This window comes from Xiphophorus couchianus, chromosome 13 (assembly GCF_001444195.1).
Source record: "Xiphophorus couchianus chromosome 13, X_couchianus-1.0, whole genome shotgun sequence".
Taxonomy (NCBI): Eukaryota; Metazoa; Chordata; class Actinopteri; order Cyprinodontiformes; family Poeciliidae; genus Xiphophorus; species Xiphophorus couchianus.
In genome coordinates, this window is record NC_040240.1 from 25,879,111 (window position 1) to 25,897,722 (window position 18,612).

Genomic DNA, 18,612 nt, shown 5'->3' on the forward strand with positions numbered 1-18,612 from the left:
GGTCACGTCTTGATGACGCACTCAGGCTGCGACAGTTAAACTCCAGCTAACTTTTGCTGTGTAATCCGAACAGGAGAAGCTCCATTACTGCTTCATCTTCTCTGTTTTCCTCTAATAATTCACATTTCGCCCGTTTGACATCATGGAATATTTAATCGGGATTCAGGGACCGGATTATGTGCTCGTCGCTGCTGATAATGTTGCTGCCAGCAGCATTATTCAGATGAAACACGGTATGCTACCTCGTTAGCTTAGCTTAGCATCTGCTCTGCCGGTGGATTTAGGTCTTGTTTCGGTCTTTGTTTACATTTTAATGCTCTTATTATAAAATATAACTGGAGTCTTATGGTTTTATTGTTGTTATGTAATTTACGGGAGAGTTTTATTATACTTAATGGGGAAAAATTGAGGAAAAATTGCGCTAACGGCGTTGTTAACATTAAATTTATTAACTGTTATTGTGCTCTTTAATTTTATCCTCCAAACTCTCCTGGCTCTTAATATTTAATCATATTTGAAGGTGATTTTTGCTACATTTACCCCGGCCTGGCCTGTAGGTTTAACGCTAACATGATGAAAGTGAAAGTCGTGGCTGCTTCTGTCATTCTGGTAGCAACTTGATCTGTTTCTGTTGAAAACAACCAAGCTGTTTATGAAAAAAGCCCAGAACTTTTCCTGATTATTCCTCTATCAGAGACTCAGACCACCTGATCATAACAGGTTGATAACAGTCAGTAATAACTCAGTTTAAAACCACATAATAATAATAATAATAATAATAATAATGCAGCTTTCACTGAGGTGAAGAACTGCTGAGGGGAAAACAAGACAGTCAACATTCTCTCGTTTATATTCATGTTTTCTCTTTAAATCAGGACTGAACACATAAATGTTCTCTGGAAATTTACTTTTTTAAATTTCATGTCTTCATAAAGTAGCTTTTATTTGCTGAAATTTGCATCACTCCATTTTAAACTTTAATTTAAAGCAGACATAAAATCCACAGAAGAACCCATGTGAGCTATGTATTGCAAATATTTTGCTCAGGTCCCTTTTGAAAATGAGATCTAGATCTCAACGGGGTTTACCTGATTAAATAAGGGAATATGAATATGAGCTGCCTTTAATAAATCTATGCATTAGAATGAGTCAAGTCGAGATTATCAGTTTAATAACTGGATAAAAATTGATAAAGATTAATAGTTGGACCAAAGCAACATGGAGATTAAACTCCCTGTAAGTTTTGAGGTAGTTTTCATGTAAATAGGATTGTCTCACTGCATGTCCTCCGTTCCTTACAGGTTAACACCAGTATAACCAGCTTGTTAGTCAGTCTATCTGCAGTCAGTTGCTTGTACAAGAGTTGGCTGCTGTTAATTTAGTTTTCACATCACTACTCTGAAATATTTCCAAACAGCCACATTGTCTCTCTGATATCTGAAGGAAAGTGAAATGCATTTCTGCAGTGTTTAGCAACAGGTGGGGGAGGGATAATTACTGCAGAAATGGTGCGACAGAAACATTTCCTGGTTTTCCAGTCTTGGTGTTCCCTGATAGGTTCTGGTTCTGATTAACCTGAGCCCAAACGGTCGCTCTGCTGTCTCGCAGACTACGACAAGATGTTCAAGCTGAGTGAGAAGATCCTGCTGCTGTGCGTGGGCGAGGCGGGAGACACGGTCCAGTTCGCCGAGTACATCCAGAAAAACGTCCAGCTCTACAAGATGAGGAACGGTACGCCGCCGCCGTCTCCTGTCCTCAGCTCAGATCCGCTGCTGGTGCTTCATCCTCCTTCTGATTTCCAGGTTATGAACTGAGTCCGTCAGCAGCAGCAAACTTCACCCGGAAGAACCTGGCAGACTATCTACGGAGCCGGGTAAGCAGTTGACGGCTACGGTCACCCAGCAGCCCAACGCAACCAAATCTGACCTTTCACCCTAAGAAAAATTAAACTAAATCGTATCCGATAGTTTTCAAAGCATCTGCAGTCTGAATGCTCATACTGCATTTTACCTGACTTCTACATCATCAAGTGAGACTCTACTGGTTTTCTTAAGTTTAGGTTCAGTTCAATACTGAATGCTGTTGATCACAAAGGGGGAAAAGAGATTTTATTTAAATAAAGAGCAAAACAAATGACAGACTATTGGTTATTCAAAAAATCTGCAAACAGAAAAAACATTAGTAGAACAGCTTCTATTTCACACCAAACAGAAAAACACATTTTCAGAAGTTGGAGTCCACAGCAGTTCCCACTTTAAGTCTTCACCAACAGGTTCTGTGTTAATGGCAGAGATTCAGCATCAATATGAAATCATCCAGAACAGTCAACATGTAGAGTCAAAAAATATTTAACACTCAGTTGGTCTTAAAGCAGTTATAAATTTAAATGACTAAAACAAATGTTTTTTACCTTTAGCTATGCGTTCAATCTTATGTTTAAAGGAAAATCCACAACAGTAAATCTACTGAAGAAATGATTTTTCCTTTTTAATATCCTGGTTTTCATTCTCTGCAGCTTTAATAATTAGAAATAAAGACTGTAAGTATATAATACATGTGGACCAGATGTATGGAAGTGCAGCCATGTTCTGTTCTGATGATGAGGCGAGTAGCGGCGTCTCCATCGGGTCTGAAGGCTACATCAGGTTAGCTTCAACGTTTTCATCTTCTAAACGCAGAAAACCAACAAATCAAACATTTTCTAATGGAAACACAGAACTGAGACAAATCAGACAAATCTTCACATCCAGAACCTTCTCTGGACCAAGTTCTGTTCTCCGGTAGGGCTGGGCCACAAATCGACTTCATCCATCAGCGACGATTAATGAACTGGTCAGACTAACTAGCAGAGCCACTGATGACTGCAGATAAGTAGTTTTCCTGGAAAGGTGAGTTGTTTCTCTGCCATTAGCACATTTAGCAGCATGTGCATGAGGATGATTGACAGCGCTAAGCCCCGCCTCCTAGCTCTGATTGGTTGTTTTCGGTCAGGAGCGTTGCATTTCTTCAGACAGCAACAGCAGCTCATAGAGGATCGATCTTTTCACAGATTATCCGACTCATAACAAACTGTAACAACATGATGACAGATTTAACAGATATGGAAAACAGATTTTTGTAAAAGTTTTAACACATCGACATCAAATTATCACCATTAGCTGGACTTTTATTAATAAACAACTGAGTCTATTTGGAAGAAAACCAGACAGCCCGAGCTTCTCACATCAGACTCTGATAACTAGAAGCTTTTTTCCTCATTAAACCATTTTCCTCATAATTTTGGTAAAATTGTTTATTCCACTAATATTAAGTTTATATTCTCAAAATGAAACAGTTTCTGAAGGCTGGCCCAGATACTCCAACTCACAGAAAGGATGGCTGAAACAAAAAACTCTTTTTGAAACTATTTTCTCTCATTAGTAACTTGAGTGGGGGAAAAAAGTTGCTTAAAGTCGGATCTGGTGTGAAACATTTTATTTTTAAGCCTGTCGTCTTCCCTAATGTCCGACCCGTCAGAACCTCGGACCAACAGGAAGTTCAGGAGTTGTTTAATCGTCTGGGTATCAGAGTTTGTGCCGGCAGACGAATCATTTCACACGTTTTAATCAGACAAAGTGTTGCAGGAATCCAACAAACCAACAGTTTGTCACTCAGAACATGTTTCTGCAGCTAAATATGGGGTGCAAATGATTTGCTAATTATTTCATTTTACACAAAGTCCCAACTGTTGGTAAAAAGTGAGTTGTGCATAAAAAGTGTCACAGCAGAGGGAGGTTGGGTGGGAGGATGAACTCTGATCTGCTGCATGCGTCCGACTCGCCAGTTGATCCGTCCGCCTCGCTGCCACTCGATTCTGTTGCTAATTTGTTGCGGCGGTGCAGCCGCGGCCTGTCACAATAGCAGAGGGTGAAAATAATTACAAAAAACAATTAGTGAGGCAGAGTAGGGAATGTGGGACACATGGAGGAGGGGCTGCCTGGTGAGGAGGAGGAGGAGGTCCCAGGGGGCGCAGCAGACAACAACACACACACACACACACAGGTGCTGTGTGTGTGTGTGTGTTGGGGAGAGGCTCACAGGGACCTGTAAGATCAGGATCAGTTTGTTCAGTCAAGGCTGAGCGTGTTGTGCAGGATATCATTGATATTCATGCTGCTGTGCCTCACGGTGATGAAGATGCTCGTTACGCTGCAGCGTCTCAGGAGTGGAGACAAACCGAAGCTTCTCCGCTGCTTCCCACACCTTCCTCCAGCTATCCCTTCCTCCTCCTCCTCCTCCTCTTCCTCCTCCAGACTCTTGCTAATTATTGGCTTTAGAAACATGTTGAGTCTCTGGTCCAAGAAGGTCTCCAACTATTTTAACAGATTAATGAGGAATTATTTAGGTTTATTCCCTTTGATTAGCTTAAATAACAAGGATTTCATTAGATCCTATAGTAAATTAGAGTTTTTGTTAAATAGACCTGTTCATGTTCAAGTTTTGGTCTTCAGAATACGGTATATGTCGTGGTGGCGGCGAGCATAGAGTAACGTAATAACATTAGAGCCGGGGGAGGTAATTGTACAAGATACCGTAAGACCTGTGAGAGCGGCGGCACAATCCAGAACATTTACGGGAAAATAATAATACAGGAGTACGGCGGGAACGGGGGTAAAAAACGGGTGTGGGCCTGTCACAGTTACAAATGTTGCTGGACAATAAATTGTTCCAGAAGTTATTGGAATAAATAATATTGTTGTTTTGACATTAATAGTAATATAATTGGATAATAATGCAAGTACACATTCTCAAACACCAATGAACTCTAATTTCTAATGAAGATTTAACATTGGTACTGAGAGACATTTTAAATATCCAATACAAATAAACAAAACAGAAACAAAAAATAAAATTAATTATGAAGTCTCTGTAACCAAAATTGTAATAAAATGGCTAGTTGAGAGTTTAAAAATCCTTTTAAGTTTATTAGCAGCTTTCTGTTGCTTTTAAAATGTGATTATTATTTATTTCATTTTTTTATCAATGATTCTTCCTCCTCCGTGCCGCTGAGTTGAACATCGGCTTCATGTTGTTAAAGCTCCAGACTTTATTCCTGCAGGACACATTACAGATGAACCCCCACCGGGCCTCGGGAGGCTCCGGGCCGCAGAGAGGCGTAGTTAGCTCCAGTCAGAGCCGGGCGGCGGCGCCTCGCTCTGCCGCCCAGATAAACAACTCGGCTAACCTCTGGAGGGCTGCGCATGCGCTCAGAGAGCAGAGGCCGAGTGGCGGGAACCACCTGAGGTCTCGCGCCGCACCTCGGGAAGCTAAGCGCAGTAGAAACGGAGCGGTTCGGACTTTGCTCTGGTTCTGATAAAGCAGAAATCTGGTTCTGATAAAGCAGAACCAGAGTGTCTTCAGCAGCTGGTCCCTCGTTGATCCAGCCCCGGCCCATATGGGTTGGGGAAATATTCGCCATAACAGGCCCGCAATGGGCGCAAATAATTAGAGGCGCCATATTGCAGGCAGCGCCTCGGCTCCGGCGCAGATGAACTATTAATTCAGCAGATCGAGGAGGAATGGCGGTAAAAAAGAGCGGGGCCTCCGGGCGGACGGCGAGTACGAGCGTTTCAGCTGGAGAGTTTCAGATGATTAACTGAAGCTGGTTAATAACGGCTCGGCTCGGACCGACCCGGCTCGGCTCGACCCGGTGGCCTTTAATGGCCGCCGGTCAGAAGTAGTGACCGTTCTGTAGCGGCAGCCTCACTAATGGACCGGACCGCTCAGCAGCAGACATTTTTTATTCATCGGACCCGAGAGAGACATTAAAGAGGTTCTGTTTCTCTTCCAGAACTTTCATGTTCAGATGGATTATATCTGATCTGGTTTAGGTTCTGGTTCTGACTCGTGTTCATGAGGCTGTTTAACTACAACAGAACTGACCAACAGTCACTGTTGACCAGAGACGTGTTGGAGAAACCTGAGGTTCAGTTTGAAGTCAGAATTTCAAGAATTAAACTCACAATTATGACATTTATTGTTATTTTGATTTCATAAGTAGAAATTGTGACTTTAAAACTCATAATTATGACTTGTAATCTTTATTTTTATTCTCAATTATTGACTTTAATCTCAAAATTATGACTAAAACTTGGAATTATAACTTTTTGTAATTGTGATTTTTATTCTCATTATTATGACTTTAAAACTGATAATTATGACAAATTCTCATAATATCAGAGTAAATGTGTGGGAAATATCCACAGACTGAGTTCTCGTTCACCTGACCCGTTCTGTGGAACAGAACCTCCACAGAGTAACAGTAGTTTATCGTCCTGGTTCTGGTTCTGCAGCGCCTTATGGCCTGGCTGTTGAACCGGGTCGGGACAAGTGTGTTCTAGCAAGGTTCGGTTCTGTAGCGCAGCCTCACTCTGCAGGTGTGTTCAGGTGAGACGTTGGTGTCACCCTGTGGGGGGGAGGTGTCGGGTTAACAAGGTGCTGGTTCCCTCTGAGCCGGGTCTGCTGGTTCTGCTGCCAAGTGTTATTGTTAGTGTAGCCGGAGAGACGGCTGCCAGCTGGGGGGTTCACGCCCTCACACACACACACACACACCTGGGGATCGGTGTGTGTGTTGGAGACACTCTGAGCTCCGCAGAGATCCGGAGGGTCCACCTGGAGTTCTGAGGCGGTTCTGACTGCAGCGACCCGTCCTGCTGCTCCGTTTAACCAGAACCTCTCCCGATGAGGAAGACGAGGAAGAGGAGATGTAATTTAAAAACAGAAACGGGAGGGGGAGGGGGGACGAGTTCAGAAGTTTTAATGAGCGCTGGCGTTTCTCCAGGGCTCAGGGTGACGAAGAGGAGGAGGAAGAGGAGGGGGTGACGGAGGAGCAACAGGGGTGCTGACTCCCAGCAGATGTCACACTGCTCCCCCCCCCCATCCCTCCTGCCCTCTGACCCCTCCCACCTCATAAAACAATTTACTGTTTACTGGGAACTCAGCCAATCAGGAAGCAGGAAAACCGCCATCATCACCTCAGCTTCCTGTGGATCCATCAGTGGAGGAGGAAGATCATCTTCATCGTCAAAGAAAACACTCTGATGATCCAAACTTCAAAATACAAAAAAACGCTGCAACCACAGAAAACAAGCAAAATAGAAAATACAGCAAATTACAAGAACAGCAAATATGAAACCTTTCTCCACCAAACAGAAGTCCTCCAGACCACTAGGGGGAGTCTGGAGTCGCTAATATTACTTAGGTAAATGTCCTAAGTTCTGTAATTTTGGAAACGACTGCATCAAAAAGGACTGGGTAGAGTTAAGAGCTAGCAACCTCTACTTCCTGTTAGCAACCTCTACTTCCTGTTAGCAACCTCTACTTCCTGTTAGCTGCAGCTATGCGTAGCATCAACATCTCATGAAACATCTTTACAGCCTGGATGATTCGTTCCAAACCAATAGAGACCCTGGAGCCAGAAAGCCCAGTCAGACCCTGACGTCTGACCCGGTTCTGGTCCAGTTCTGTGAATGTTCAGACACCAACATGACCTCAGTTTATTCCTCTGCTATTTAAGTGGAGTTATTATTGTTCTCCACCACATCCAGAACCCTAATCCTGGTGTCCGTCCTCCTGCAGACTCCGTACCACGTCAACCTGCTGCTGGCCGGACACGACGAGTCCGACGGGCCGGGCCTCTTCTACATGGACTACATGGCTTCGCTGGCCAAGGCGCCGTTTGCTGCCCACGGATACGGAGCGTTCCTGACCCTGTCCATCCTGGACCGGTACTACAGACCAGGTAGGAGCAGAGAGACGCTGTCTTCCTGATGGACGCTCAGCATCGAGAACAACAGGCTGAGCTTCAGCGTTTATTATTTTTACTGTAATAAAAAATAATTTAAGGGAATAAAAGTAAATGTGAGAGCAACAGAACCTCCAACGTCCACAAAACGTTTAAAGTAATAAATGAATTAAATCATTGAAGGTCCGGTTCTGTAATGTTTGGACTGAGCCGTTCAGTGGAAGTCGTTTCTGTTTCTTCCTGTTGTCCTGACCTTTGACCCGGTGGGGGAACCGCCTGTCCAGACCTCACTGCTCCGGCTTCTCTTAAATAAACTGTCTGCATGTGGCTTTGGACCCGACTGGGTCTGCCTGGTACTTGGATGTTCTGTTGAAATCAACCCTGACTGGTACCAGCTTCGTTACGGGGCGGTTCTGACCCGGCGGGGCTGAGAACGTATCGGGCTGTGGTTCTGTTAAAGAAAGTTCTGTTGTGCTGCAGACCTGAGCCGGGACGAGGCCGTGGAGCTGCTGAGGAAATGTGTTGAAGAAGTGAGTCTTCCTCCAGCCTGAGCATCTCTGGAGTTGTTTGGACCAGAGTTAGCCGGTTCTGTTAGCATGATGCTAACTGCTCTTCCTCTTGCTCCTCTTCCTCCTCCAGCTGAACAAACGCTTCATCCTCAACCTTCCCTCCTTCAACGTCCGTCTGATCGACAAAGATGGAATCCACGACATGGAGAAGATCACGCTGACCGCCAAGTGATCCACCCAGAACCCAGATCCAGTTTTATACCGATGACCTTTTGTTCTGTTTCTGTTCCAATAAAAATCCCCAGACACACCAGCTCCTCCTCTTTCTATCTGAGATCGACTCGTCAGCCTGGCTGCATGTCTGATCCGGTTTGGGTTCTGGTTCTGACCCGGTTCATGAGGCTAAATAACCACAACAGATGTAAATAACCGTCATTGTTGACCTGAGATGTTAGAGAAATCTGAGGTTCAGTGAACGCAGCATGGAAGAACAAATAAAATAAATCATAGTTGAGTTTGAAATAATTCCATTAATAAAATTAGTAATTAGTACTTTTATCCCCAGTTATGACTTAAAAATGTAAAATTGACTCATTGAAATAGATTTTTATTTTCATAATTATGGCTGCAGAAAATGATTTATTCTGAGTTATGATTCAGAATTATCACTGTGAAGTTACGACTTAATTATAAACTCAAACTTATTTCTAGTCTCTAAATAAAGACTTATTGAGTTTTTAAATTTTTTCCCGCTCAGAATAAAACTGGTTTCCCGTGAAGCTCCGAACTGGACCTGGTTGCTACAGTCTGAACCAGTTTAACACCAGTAACTGGGCCCGAACCAGCCGAAGGTGTGTGTGTGTGTGTGAGAGAGAGAGAGTCGCAGCCAGGTGATTAATAAACATGAAACACAGCGGAATCTGACGGGAAGAGCAGCATATGTTTGCCTGCAGGCGCCGGGAGGCGGAGAGCGGCCCGCTGAGTGTCAGAACCAGGTGGGGGAGGGGCATGCGGCAGGTAGGAACAGGAGTGTGTTTATGTGTGTTTTCCCTGGAAAGCACTGATTGAAAGAGTCTCGTCTTGGTTAAATAAAGTGAGCCGGGGAGGTGGGAGACGAGCAGATGGGTGGAGGAGAGAGGCGTTCGGGTGAAGTTACTGAGAACAGCGGGGTGACGTCTCCACGGAGCTCCACGCAGCTCCACGCTGGATCTTAAGGTAAAGGGAACAACACGGAGCCAAATGATCCGCTCTAAATGGACCCAGTAATTTAAACAGCAGGTTCTGGTTCCCCGATGGGAAGAACTGGACCACAGAGAACCTTCCAGAAGATTCCCGGGAACTTTAGCCTTTCAGGCGGCAACGAGATCTGGATCCGGAAGATCCGCTGAACTCCAGTAGGTATGAATGAAGAGGAAGTAGGCCTTTCAAAATTAAAGTTTTAATTAAGATCACATCCGACTGGACCAAATTAACATCCGTCATTTGTCTTGTTTTTAAATGCCGCTAGCTTAACTTGTCTGGAGTCGGACTGACATGTATTTATTTAATTAGCTTCACCAGCTCGGTGTTTTAAAATATTAAGCCTCCATGTAATAACGGCAGGTTGATTCTGTTAGCCGGTCCAACATTAGCGGCGTCTCCATAAGTTCTCCTTCCGCCAGTCAACACAGAACTTCCGCTTACATTTCACAATAAGAACATCTGTGGAGCTGAATGGGGCCATAAAGTTTGTTCTTGAAAAAAAATTGAAAAATAAAAAATTTAAAAACTGCAAAAAAAAAAAAAAAAAGTAAACAAAAAAGTTTCCAAACTGAGAAAAATGAAACTTCTTGTCAGATTCAATGGTTTTTATTTTCAGTTTCAAAACTTTCAGATAATCGTTTTTCTATTCTATTTCAAACTTTTTTTCAGTTTCAATTTTTGTTTCTTTGAACAAACTTTATGGCCCCAATATAGCTCCATAGCCGGCGATGATACCTTGACATTACATTTAAAACAATCTCTTTTGGTTACTGAAATAATATGAAACTAACCTAAGTAGTTAAAAACAAATAAAAAATAAATATAAAATTATCTTTCTGTAGTCATAACTTCTGCTTCTGTTAGCCAATACTGTTGGGTTGTAGAAACGTCAACTTTGAGTCTGCAGAAGATTTAAACTCCTGAATGAACGAGTTCTTAATTCTTTAATAATATATTACATTTATGTTGTAATACAATAATAACAGTAACAATAATAATAATAAACACACACTGAAAGTACAAAATGATTTCTGTTACTTTAAGTTACGAACACCTGAAAATAAAAAATCTCCTGTAACTGAGAGGACTCCATTTCCCATGAGCACTTGCTGCAGTGGACTACAGATTGAACAGTTCCAGACTCCTGTAGATCCAGAACCGAGTCGGATATGGATTCAGAGCCTTCAGGTGGGAGTGGGCGTGTCTGAGTGGGTGGGAGGGGCTTGGAGAGTCCACAGAAACAGGAACAAACCAGAACCTCCCCACTGGGAGGTCAGAGGTCCATGCGGCGCCATCAGGTGTTCCTAAAGTACAGATATTGTTAGCCCGCCCCTCAGTGGGAGGAGCCGGCTGGCAGGTAGAGTCTGGTCCTGAGGGTGGAGGTGGCTCCGGGGCTCTCCTCATTTCCGGTGCTTCATCTGCTTGTCATGGTGGCCCTTCCCTCCTTCCTTGTCCAGCAGCTTGACGGCCTCCATCAGGTAGCTCTGGAAGGCCGACAGCGCCGCGCAGATGGCCGGCGTGCCGAAGCCGTGCGTCAGCAGGCTGAAGTGGGTGAGGCTGCCCTGGATGCCGGGCTCCAGGCAGGGCGCGGGCCGGCTGCCGCCCAGCGGGGAGCGGTCCTGGGTCATCAGGTCCACAAACTCCTTACAGATCTCCCTGCAGAGAGGAGAGAGGAGGTCACAGCAAACAGGAAGGTATGAACCATGATGGGTTTCCTCAAACTGCTGCTAACTAGAGATCTGACCCTGATGTAGAAAAGGTTCTGGTTCTGATTGTTCCTGAAGCCGAACCACTGAAATTTCCCATCAGTTAGCTGGAATGACTAAAATACCTGATGGTCTGCAGCACCATCAGGTATCTGGTAGAACTATCTGCTTGTTTGAACCAGAACTCCATCACCTGCTCCACCTCCTTCTGCTGTGGTTCTGATCCAAACCAACCTGTTCCCCTCCTGGCCTGTGGGGGCGCTGCACCAAGAACCACTGAAGGAAACGACACAAAAACCTCTGAAGACACTGAGAGCAACTTCCTTCTTCACCAGATGGAAACAAGATGGAGGCGTCAGATTTTAGTGTTGGAGGATTTCTCTTTAGTCTTTGGCTGAAGACCAGGAGCTATTTCTGCTGCTAGCGGTAGGCTAGCACGCTAGCTTTGGTTGTATTTACCCAGAATGCCCTGGGTCGTATTTACTCAGGGCATTTATAATGTGGAATAACTGGAGCTTGGTGGAGAAATGTTGACCTGCTGCTGTGAAATCCTTCGCTCTGTCCTGTCAGGTCATGTGATCAGCTGACAGTCTGATGGTGGGACTCACTTGGTGGCCAGCAGCATGCTGCGTCTGGTCGGCAGCTGGTCCGGGTCGCTCTGCCTGCACAGGTACTCAGCCGTGGCTCTGGCAGGAAACTCCGTCTCACACACGTAGCCAAAGTCCCGGGCCAGGTGGACGGCCTCACCTGCAGGAGGAAGAGGAGGAAGAGTTAACCGAATCTGCAGCGGCGGGCTCCGCTAACTGAAAAGCGCTAATCCTAAAAACCAAATTATAAACATTAGCTATGCTAATGCTAATGCACTTTACCAACTTCAATACAGTTAGTCAAACTATGTTCAACTAAACTTTTATGAAACAGCAAAGTAAATCAGAGCTTCAGAACAATTTAAGATTCGTTTCTGTCTGAAAAATGAACCTCAGTAGGAAGAAGCAACAGATTCCTGCTCTGAATAAATCTGACTGGAAATTAAGTTTCTGGACGTTTTTCCAGATTCACACATTTATCCAGACCTGCAGATTTTTTATCCAAGCATCATTTTACATGTGATGGTGAACTATGAACATGAACTAGTTCTGAATCAGTGAACTGAACTGGAGCAGAGGAATCCCAGTTCAACAGTATGAAGCTGGTTGAATGTGTTAGTTTGTCTCCCTCTCCTCTAACAGCTCTCTGCTGTGACACCATACACACACACACACACACACACACACACACACACACAGTGTCTGTGTGTGTGTGTGTGTGTGTATACGCCTGCAGCTATCAGAGTCATCCCTGTTTGTTCATGTGTGCTGAAGCAGGGACAGCTTTCTGAGAGTTTCTGTCAGAGTGTATGCAGGTCACTGTGTGTGGGTGTGTGTGTGTGTGTGTGTGTGTGTGGGTGTGTGTGTGTGTGCACCTACCCTCCACCAGAGATGTCAGCAGAGTGACGTTGGCGGCCTTGCGTCGCCCGGCAGGCAGGTTCAGCCCAATCTTCTCCAGACGCTCTCTCAGACAGCGGCCACCATTCTTCGACTTGGCCCTGAGGGACGACACTGAGCGCGCTCAGAACGGGGTGTGTGTGTGTGTGTGTGTGGGTGTGTGAGCCAAACAGAGAGAGGCTGAAATCTGTCTCATGTCAGCTCTGATAGTTTCTCTCTTCACGCTTCTCTTTTATTTTCTTCAGCTTCTGTTTATATAATCTATAATTTAGCATTTTTACTAAAAACAAAAATCAGTTTTCCTTTTTGTTTTTTTTTATTTCTGGTTCTGCAGGAAAGAAGCTCATTTCTAGTTTTGCCCGGTCCATATAGTTCTGTATGTCCCTGTTTGCCTCACTCCTGGGTTTTGGTGATGTATTCCTCCTCCAGAACAAATAGATCCAGATTTCTGGACGGATCCATGTTGATTCATCCGCCTGATGCTGCAGCTTCTGCTGCTGAACATTTCATTTATTTCTGTACTTTTACAGACATTCAGTATTTACTGTTTAGTATTTTATTTGTTGATTTATTTATCATTCAGTCGCCTGTCTTCATGGTGTTTTTAAATTGCTCCATTAATAAAATATTAAATCACTGAGAATTCAGTTTTTTTAGTTTTATTGATTGATTTTTCAGTTTGTGCGAAATCTTAATAGATCTGTCTGATTAGAGATTTAATTTCAGATTTCTGGGGGAGGTTTTTACATCTTTGAAGCGTTTCAGAGCGCAGCGGCGCCGCTGTCCTCAGGCTGCTTCATTAAACTTCTTCGCTTGTGATTCAGTCCCATGACCCAGTTCTGGGGCCCGGTCGGAGCCGCAGGTTCCGTTAGCAGATCTGAGAGAAGAAAGCCTCATGGAGACGTGAGGAAGGAGAGGTCATGTGACGTGAAGTTGCCTAATTAAAGGAAGATTTACATCCAGATAAAATTCATAAATCATCTGAATTTCAGCTTCCTGCTGCAGGTTCTGCTCTGTCGGACCGGGACAGTCCAGGTTCTGCTTTCAGCTGCAGCTCATTTCAGCAAAATTAGTCAAAAATGTACAACAATAATCTGGATTATTAAACCTGTCAAGGGAAAAATGTGGGTAAATTTTTCAAACTCATATTTTCTCCATGTTTATTTATTTAGAAGCATCAGAGTTTCAAACTAAACATTTAGTTTCCTAGCTAAATATCTCAAACTAAATATTTAGTTTGAGGCTAAATAAATATCGCTGAAACATTAAGTCATTTTGGACCAATCCCCATTTAGATCTTTAAACTGTTTCAGCGTGATGAGTTCAGGTAACCTGGGAAATCTCTGGTGAACAAAATAATTGATAAATAAACTTCCTGTTTGTTCCAGATTTAGCGGCTAACTTCTGAACATTGAGTCAGAATGATAAGCCCCGCCCCCAGCTCACCTGCGCAGGACTCCGCCCAGCAGCGACGCGTTGAGGCACTCAGGTGGAGACAGGCGGCGCTGCACCTCGCCCACCGTCACCTTGTACTTGGAGGTGGAGCTGAGCAGGGAGAGGCGACCCGGGACGGAGCAGAACACCTCGGCCGGGTTGGACACGGCGCCGACGCCCAGGCCCTCCTTCCCGATGGACAGCGCCGCCAGGGCGGAGCCGTTGAGCTTGGAGGGAACTGAGAGGACGGAGGTCAGAAAAAACTTTTTGTTTCATTTAAAAATGTTTCATTACTTTTATTAACTTCTTTTTGTTTTTTATTTCTTTCCTTTTTTATTTTAAGTTTATTAAATTTATTTTTATATTTAATTTTTTTCATGAATTAATATGTTTTTATTTCAATACTTTCTAAAATATATACCTTATTTTAAATAAATATTTCAACAGTTTTTTATATTTATTTTAAATAAAAAATGTTTTTTTTTCATCATTTTAATTTCTTTTTATTATTCATTTGTTTTACAATTATTATCTTGGGAATAATCTTCCTCTATGGAGACTGATGGATGTCAAATGGAGATGACCTTTGACCCTGGTTTTCCCGCCTGGCGTTGTGCTGACCTGATGATGACGAATCACTTCAGTCAAAATCAAAAATACTTTCTTGATCCCAAAGGGAAATAATTCTGGGTGTTTAGTTTTCACATCTTTATTTAATAAATTAGATTCTGTTTCTGTTCATTGAGGAAATTATTTTAAAATCTGGATCAGAAGATAAAACATTTAATCTGTTTAGTTTCTGATTTAAAGTAAAATCTTCTGATTTCTCAGCCGGTTCTTTCTGGTTCCGATGAAAACCCAGAAGTCCTTTCCGCTAAGCCACGCCCCCCGCCGTGCGACACGTCCAGGTGGGAACGAAACGCCTCCAGGTGTTTTTATCAGCTCCGTTTCTGAACCAGAGACGGAAACGCAACGAATCCAGAACCGGCAGAACTCCTGTTCTTACTCCCCTCCCCCTCCTCACCTCCCCCTCCTCACCTGCCCCTCCTCACCTGCCCCCCCAGCAGCAGTTTGGGTTTTCTATTGGGCCTCAGTGTCGCTGACGGTGATTTTAGACCATCAGCCTCTGCAAATTTATCCACAACTCCCCTTTTATCACATTCCCTGCGCTTTTCTCCCCTACACACACACACACACACACACACACACACACACACACACTCTCTCTCTCTCTCTCTCTCATATGACCATGAACAGTTCATTAAGAATCTGTGCCTTTGGGCTGCAGTCTGCAGCTCAGTATTAGAGACTTCTTGACTTCAAATGAAAAAGCAAAACAGAATTATTTATAGTGCGCGCGCGGATTTGTGTGTGTGTGTGTGTGTGTTAGTGGGACTTGTGTTAGAGAGCCCTGAAACACAGAAATCCCCCCCAGCATGTTGAACACAATTATATCGGTGCACGCATGCGCAGAAGAGTCTTCTGTCCTCTTACCTTTTTTAATGACAGAGTGGTCCAGGATGCCCAGGGCGGATCCTTCCTCCATCCCCTTCACACACACACACACACACACACACACACACACACACACACACACACACACACACACACACACACACACACACACACACACACACACGGTTAGCGTCATCTACCCACGTGCTCGCTGTCTGAGGTCAAAGATCGTCCTTCTCTGTTTCCGCCTCACTATAAAAAGTAAAATTTGATTCTGAAATTTAATTGATTTTGGAGCAAAAGTAATAATAAAAATAGTAATTTAAATATTTTTTAACAAATATTCAAATTGTATTTCTGCGCAACTTGAGAATAAATAATCAGAAGAAAAACTGTAAATATTTATATGAGGTTTAATTACAATATCAAAGTAACATCGTGACTTTGACGTCATTAATCAAAGCTGCGTGTCAACACGGAGCGTGGAGCCGCGTGGGCATCGATTCGTCTCGCCGTGTCTCTGTTGCGGCTGCACCTGCTGCAGGAGGCCGACTGCGCCAAAAACAAAAAAACTGCACAAAGTGTCGTTCAGCTGCGCTGTGCGCCGCGGCGGGACGCGCCGCAGCTGCGAGCGGGACGTGATTTCCCAAAGAAAATGTTTTCATTTACGACAAAAAGAAAAAAAGAGAGAGAGTTGATCCACATTTATAGTCCAGATAAAATAACAATTTCAAGATGTTAGGAAATATTGTTTGTATTTTAAATATTATTTTAAACTGAAGCAAAATTTTATCTCGCATTATATGAAAATATTTTAGTTTTTCCGTTTTAAAGGCCTGAATGATTTTTCTAAAGGGCCTAAAGGATTTTAGGAACCTGAAATAAAATAAAATAAACATTATTATTACAAAAATAATAAAAACCAGAAACTGAATTAAACCGAAACAGAAACATCTGCTGATAATAAAACATTTAAATCCTTTTTTTTTCCACTCTAATTTTTGAAAAACAAAGTAAAAAAAATGTCCACGGGCCTTTTTAAATACAAAAATCAGGTAATTGTATTTTTTAAAAAAAATCTAAACAGTGATGCTTATATAATCTAAGAGTTGAGAATTAAAGTTCCGGTTTTGAAGCGGAGGTTGAGTAGCGGGTCACCTGCAGCTCCTCCAGGCCGTGGTGTCCCAGGTGCATCCCCAGAGCTCCGTCCCCCAGCGCCGCCGCGCCCTCCCCGAGCCCGTGCAGGAGACGCGGCACGGCGGCGTACTCCCGCCGGGGGTCCAGGCTCAGCGCCCGGTGCGACTGCGACAGCAGGCCGCCGTCCTCCGAGCGGGACCTCTGGGAGTGCCAGGCCGCCTGCTGGTGCTGGTGCAGCGGGTTGATGGAGGGGTACGGCTCCGGCAGGTGCGAGTAGGCCGAGTCCTGGCTCTGGGAGTACGGCAGCGAGGACTGCGGGTAGGGCGGCGGGAAGTAGGGCGGCTGGAAGTCCGAGGCCGGTGTGTGGCAGAGCGGGGGAGCCGCGGAGTAGGCGGCTTGGTTCAGGGAGGAGAGCTGCGACAGGCGGCCGCTCGGAGAGGATCCGCTGAGTCCGTCCGCCCGCTCCTGGAGGAGAAACCCGCATGAGAAAACCCGCAAGAACCTAAACTAACGTTTACTCAAGAGGTGTAAGGAAATCAATATTAAATATTTAGACATCTTAATATTTTAAACATAAAGTTACTTTTAAAAGTGAATTAAATATTTTCCGGTTGAAGTGATGGTGGCAGCAGCAGCCTGTGGAGCCAGAGGTCAGAGGTCAGGACAGCTAATGCACCGCTGCAGGGAGCGCGGGGGTGACCTGTGAACACGGTGCGTGGATAAACGCAACAGAAAGTGCATCCACTCATCCAGCCGCATCGGCTTTCTGCAGCTGGGTCAGGCGGGTCGATGCGGGTCGATTCTCCGCAGCCAAACCAGGCCAAACCAAACCCGGTCAGTCCGGAACAAGTTTCTCCTGACAGCCAACCTGGATCCAACCCGCAGAGCGCCGCCGCAAACTGCGCAATCTGGAGTTTAATTAAAGCCGCAGCCGCAGCCCCGCATTCTGACTCACCATGGCTGAGTATGTGTGGATCAACATCTGGACGCTCCGCGGACCCGGGAGGAGACTCGCTGAGCACGCGCAGGTTCCGGTGACGCTCAGGTGTGTCCAGGTGTGGCCCGCGCCCCTCAGCGCTCCATCAACTGAAAAGCGTCCGCTGCCGCTCGCCGTACACCTGTCGGGTTCCGAGCTGGAGAGGAAGCTGCTGCCGGAGACGCACGCGCGCACGGAACACACGCGGACTTGAGCGGCCGCTACTTATAGGGCGCGCGCGCTCCCGGCGGGAAGAGGGGAGGGGTCGGCGGGTCTTAAAGGGACACTCCGGTCCAAACGGAACCGCTTCTTCCTTTAGTATTACTTTAAATGACTTTACGGAACGATTCACAAAATAAACACATTATGTAAAACATTGTCCCTAAAATACATTTTCAGAATAAAACTCCAGTTTTTCTGCAGATTTTATGATGGCAAATAAATCCCAAAATATTCGGAGAACCCGGCTGGACCCAGCGGAACCAGTCAGAGCAGCGGGGGTTACCTCGGCTTTAGTCCGGGACTTCCACAGCATCCTGCGGTCCGGGACGGTTCGGTGCGGTTCGGTGCGTGGCTGCAGCGCAGGGGTTAAAGTGAGGAAGAGGAGGAGGAAGAGGAGAAGGAGGAGACGGGCTGAAGGTGCAGAGAGGAGTGAGGTTGCTGGAGAGGAGCAGCAGGAGTTTGACTGGATGGGGGGGGGGGGGGGGAACTTTTCAGCAGAAACCATCCCACAGCTTTACACCAGAACCGGTTCTGAAGGTCCAGTAGAACCTCTGAGGATTCTCCATGTTCCAGAAAGAACATCAAACATTAAGAAAACCAGAATTTTGTTCTGATCCAGAAGTCTTAAAGCAAATTCAGTAATAATGAGGTTAAAGGAACAGAT

General features: G+C 44.9%; 2 protein-coding genes across 3 annotated transcripts; one reads left to right on the plus strand and one right to left on the minus strand.

The window, feature by feature from the left end:
• Positions 1 to 9: 9 nt before the first annotated feature.
• psmb2 (proteasome 20S subunit beta 2) lies at positions 10 to 8,605 on the plus strand. Its single transcript, XM_028036700.1, has 6 exons — positions 10 to 233; positions 1,609 to 1,731; positions 1,803 to 1,873; positions 7,618 to 7,780; positions 8,264 to 8,313; positions 8,423 to 8,605. The coding sequence occupies exons 1-6, from the start codon at positions 143 to 145 to the stop codon at positions 8,522 to 8,524; spliced, it is 600 nt and encodes a 199-aa protein (XP_027892501.1). The 5' UTR covers positions 10 to 142; the 3' UTR covers positions 8,525 to 8,605.
• A 1,835-nt stretch (positions 8,606 to 10,440) lies between these two features.
• On the minus strand, positions 10,441 to 18,261 carry tfap2e (transcription factor AP-2 epsilon). Of its 2 annotated transcripts, none has more exons than XM_028036694.1 (7): positions 18,232 to 18,261; positions 16,772 to 17,215; positions 15,653 to 15,707; positions 14,171 to 14,396; positions 12,707 to 12,825; positions 11,849 to 11,987; positions 10,441 to 11,190 (listed from the first exon to the last, which is right to left on the minus strand). In XM_028036694.1, the coding sequence occupies exons 1-7, from the start codon at positions 18,259 to 18,261 to the stop codon at positions 10,935 to 10,937; spliced, it is 1,269 nt and encodes a 422-aa protein (XP_027892495.1). In that variant the 3' UTR covers positions 10,441 to 10,934. The 2 variants fall into 2 exon arrangements, with proteins under 2 accessions (XP_027892495.1, XP_027892496.1); XM_028036695.1 differs by lacking the exon at positions 18,232 to 18,261 and adding an exon at positions 17,706 to 18,123.
• Positions 18,262 to 18,612: the final 351 nt, after the last annotated feature.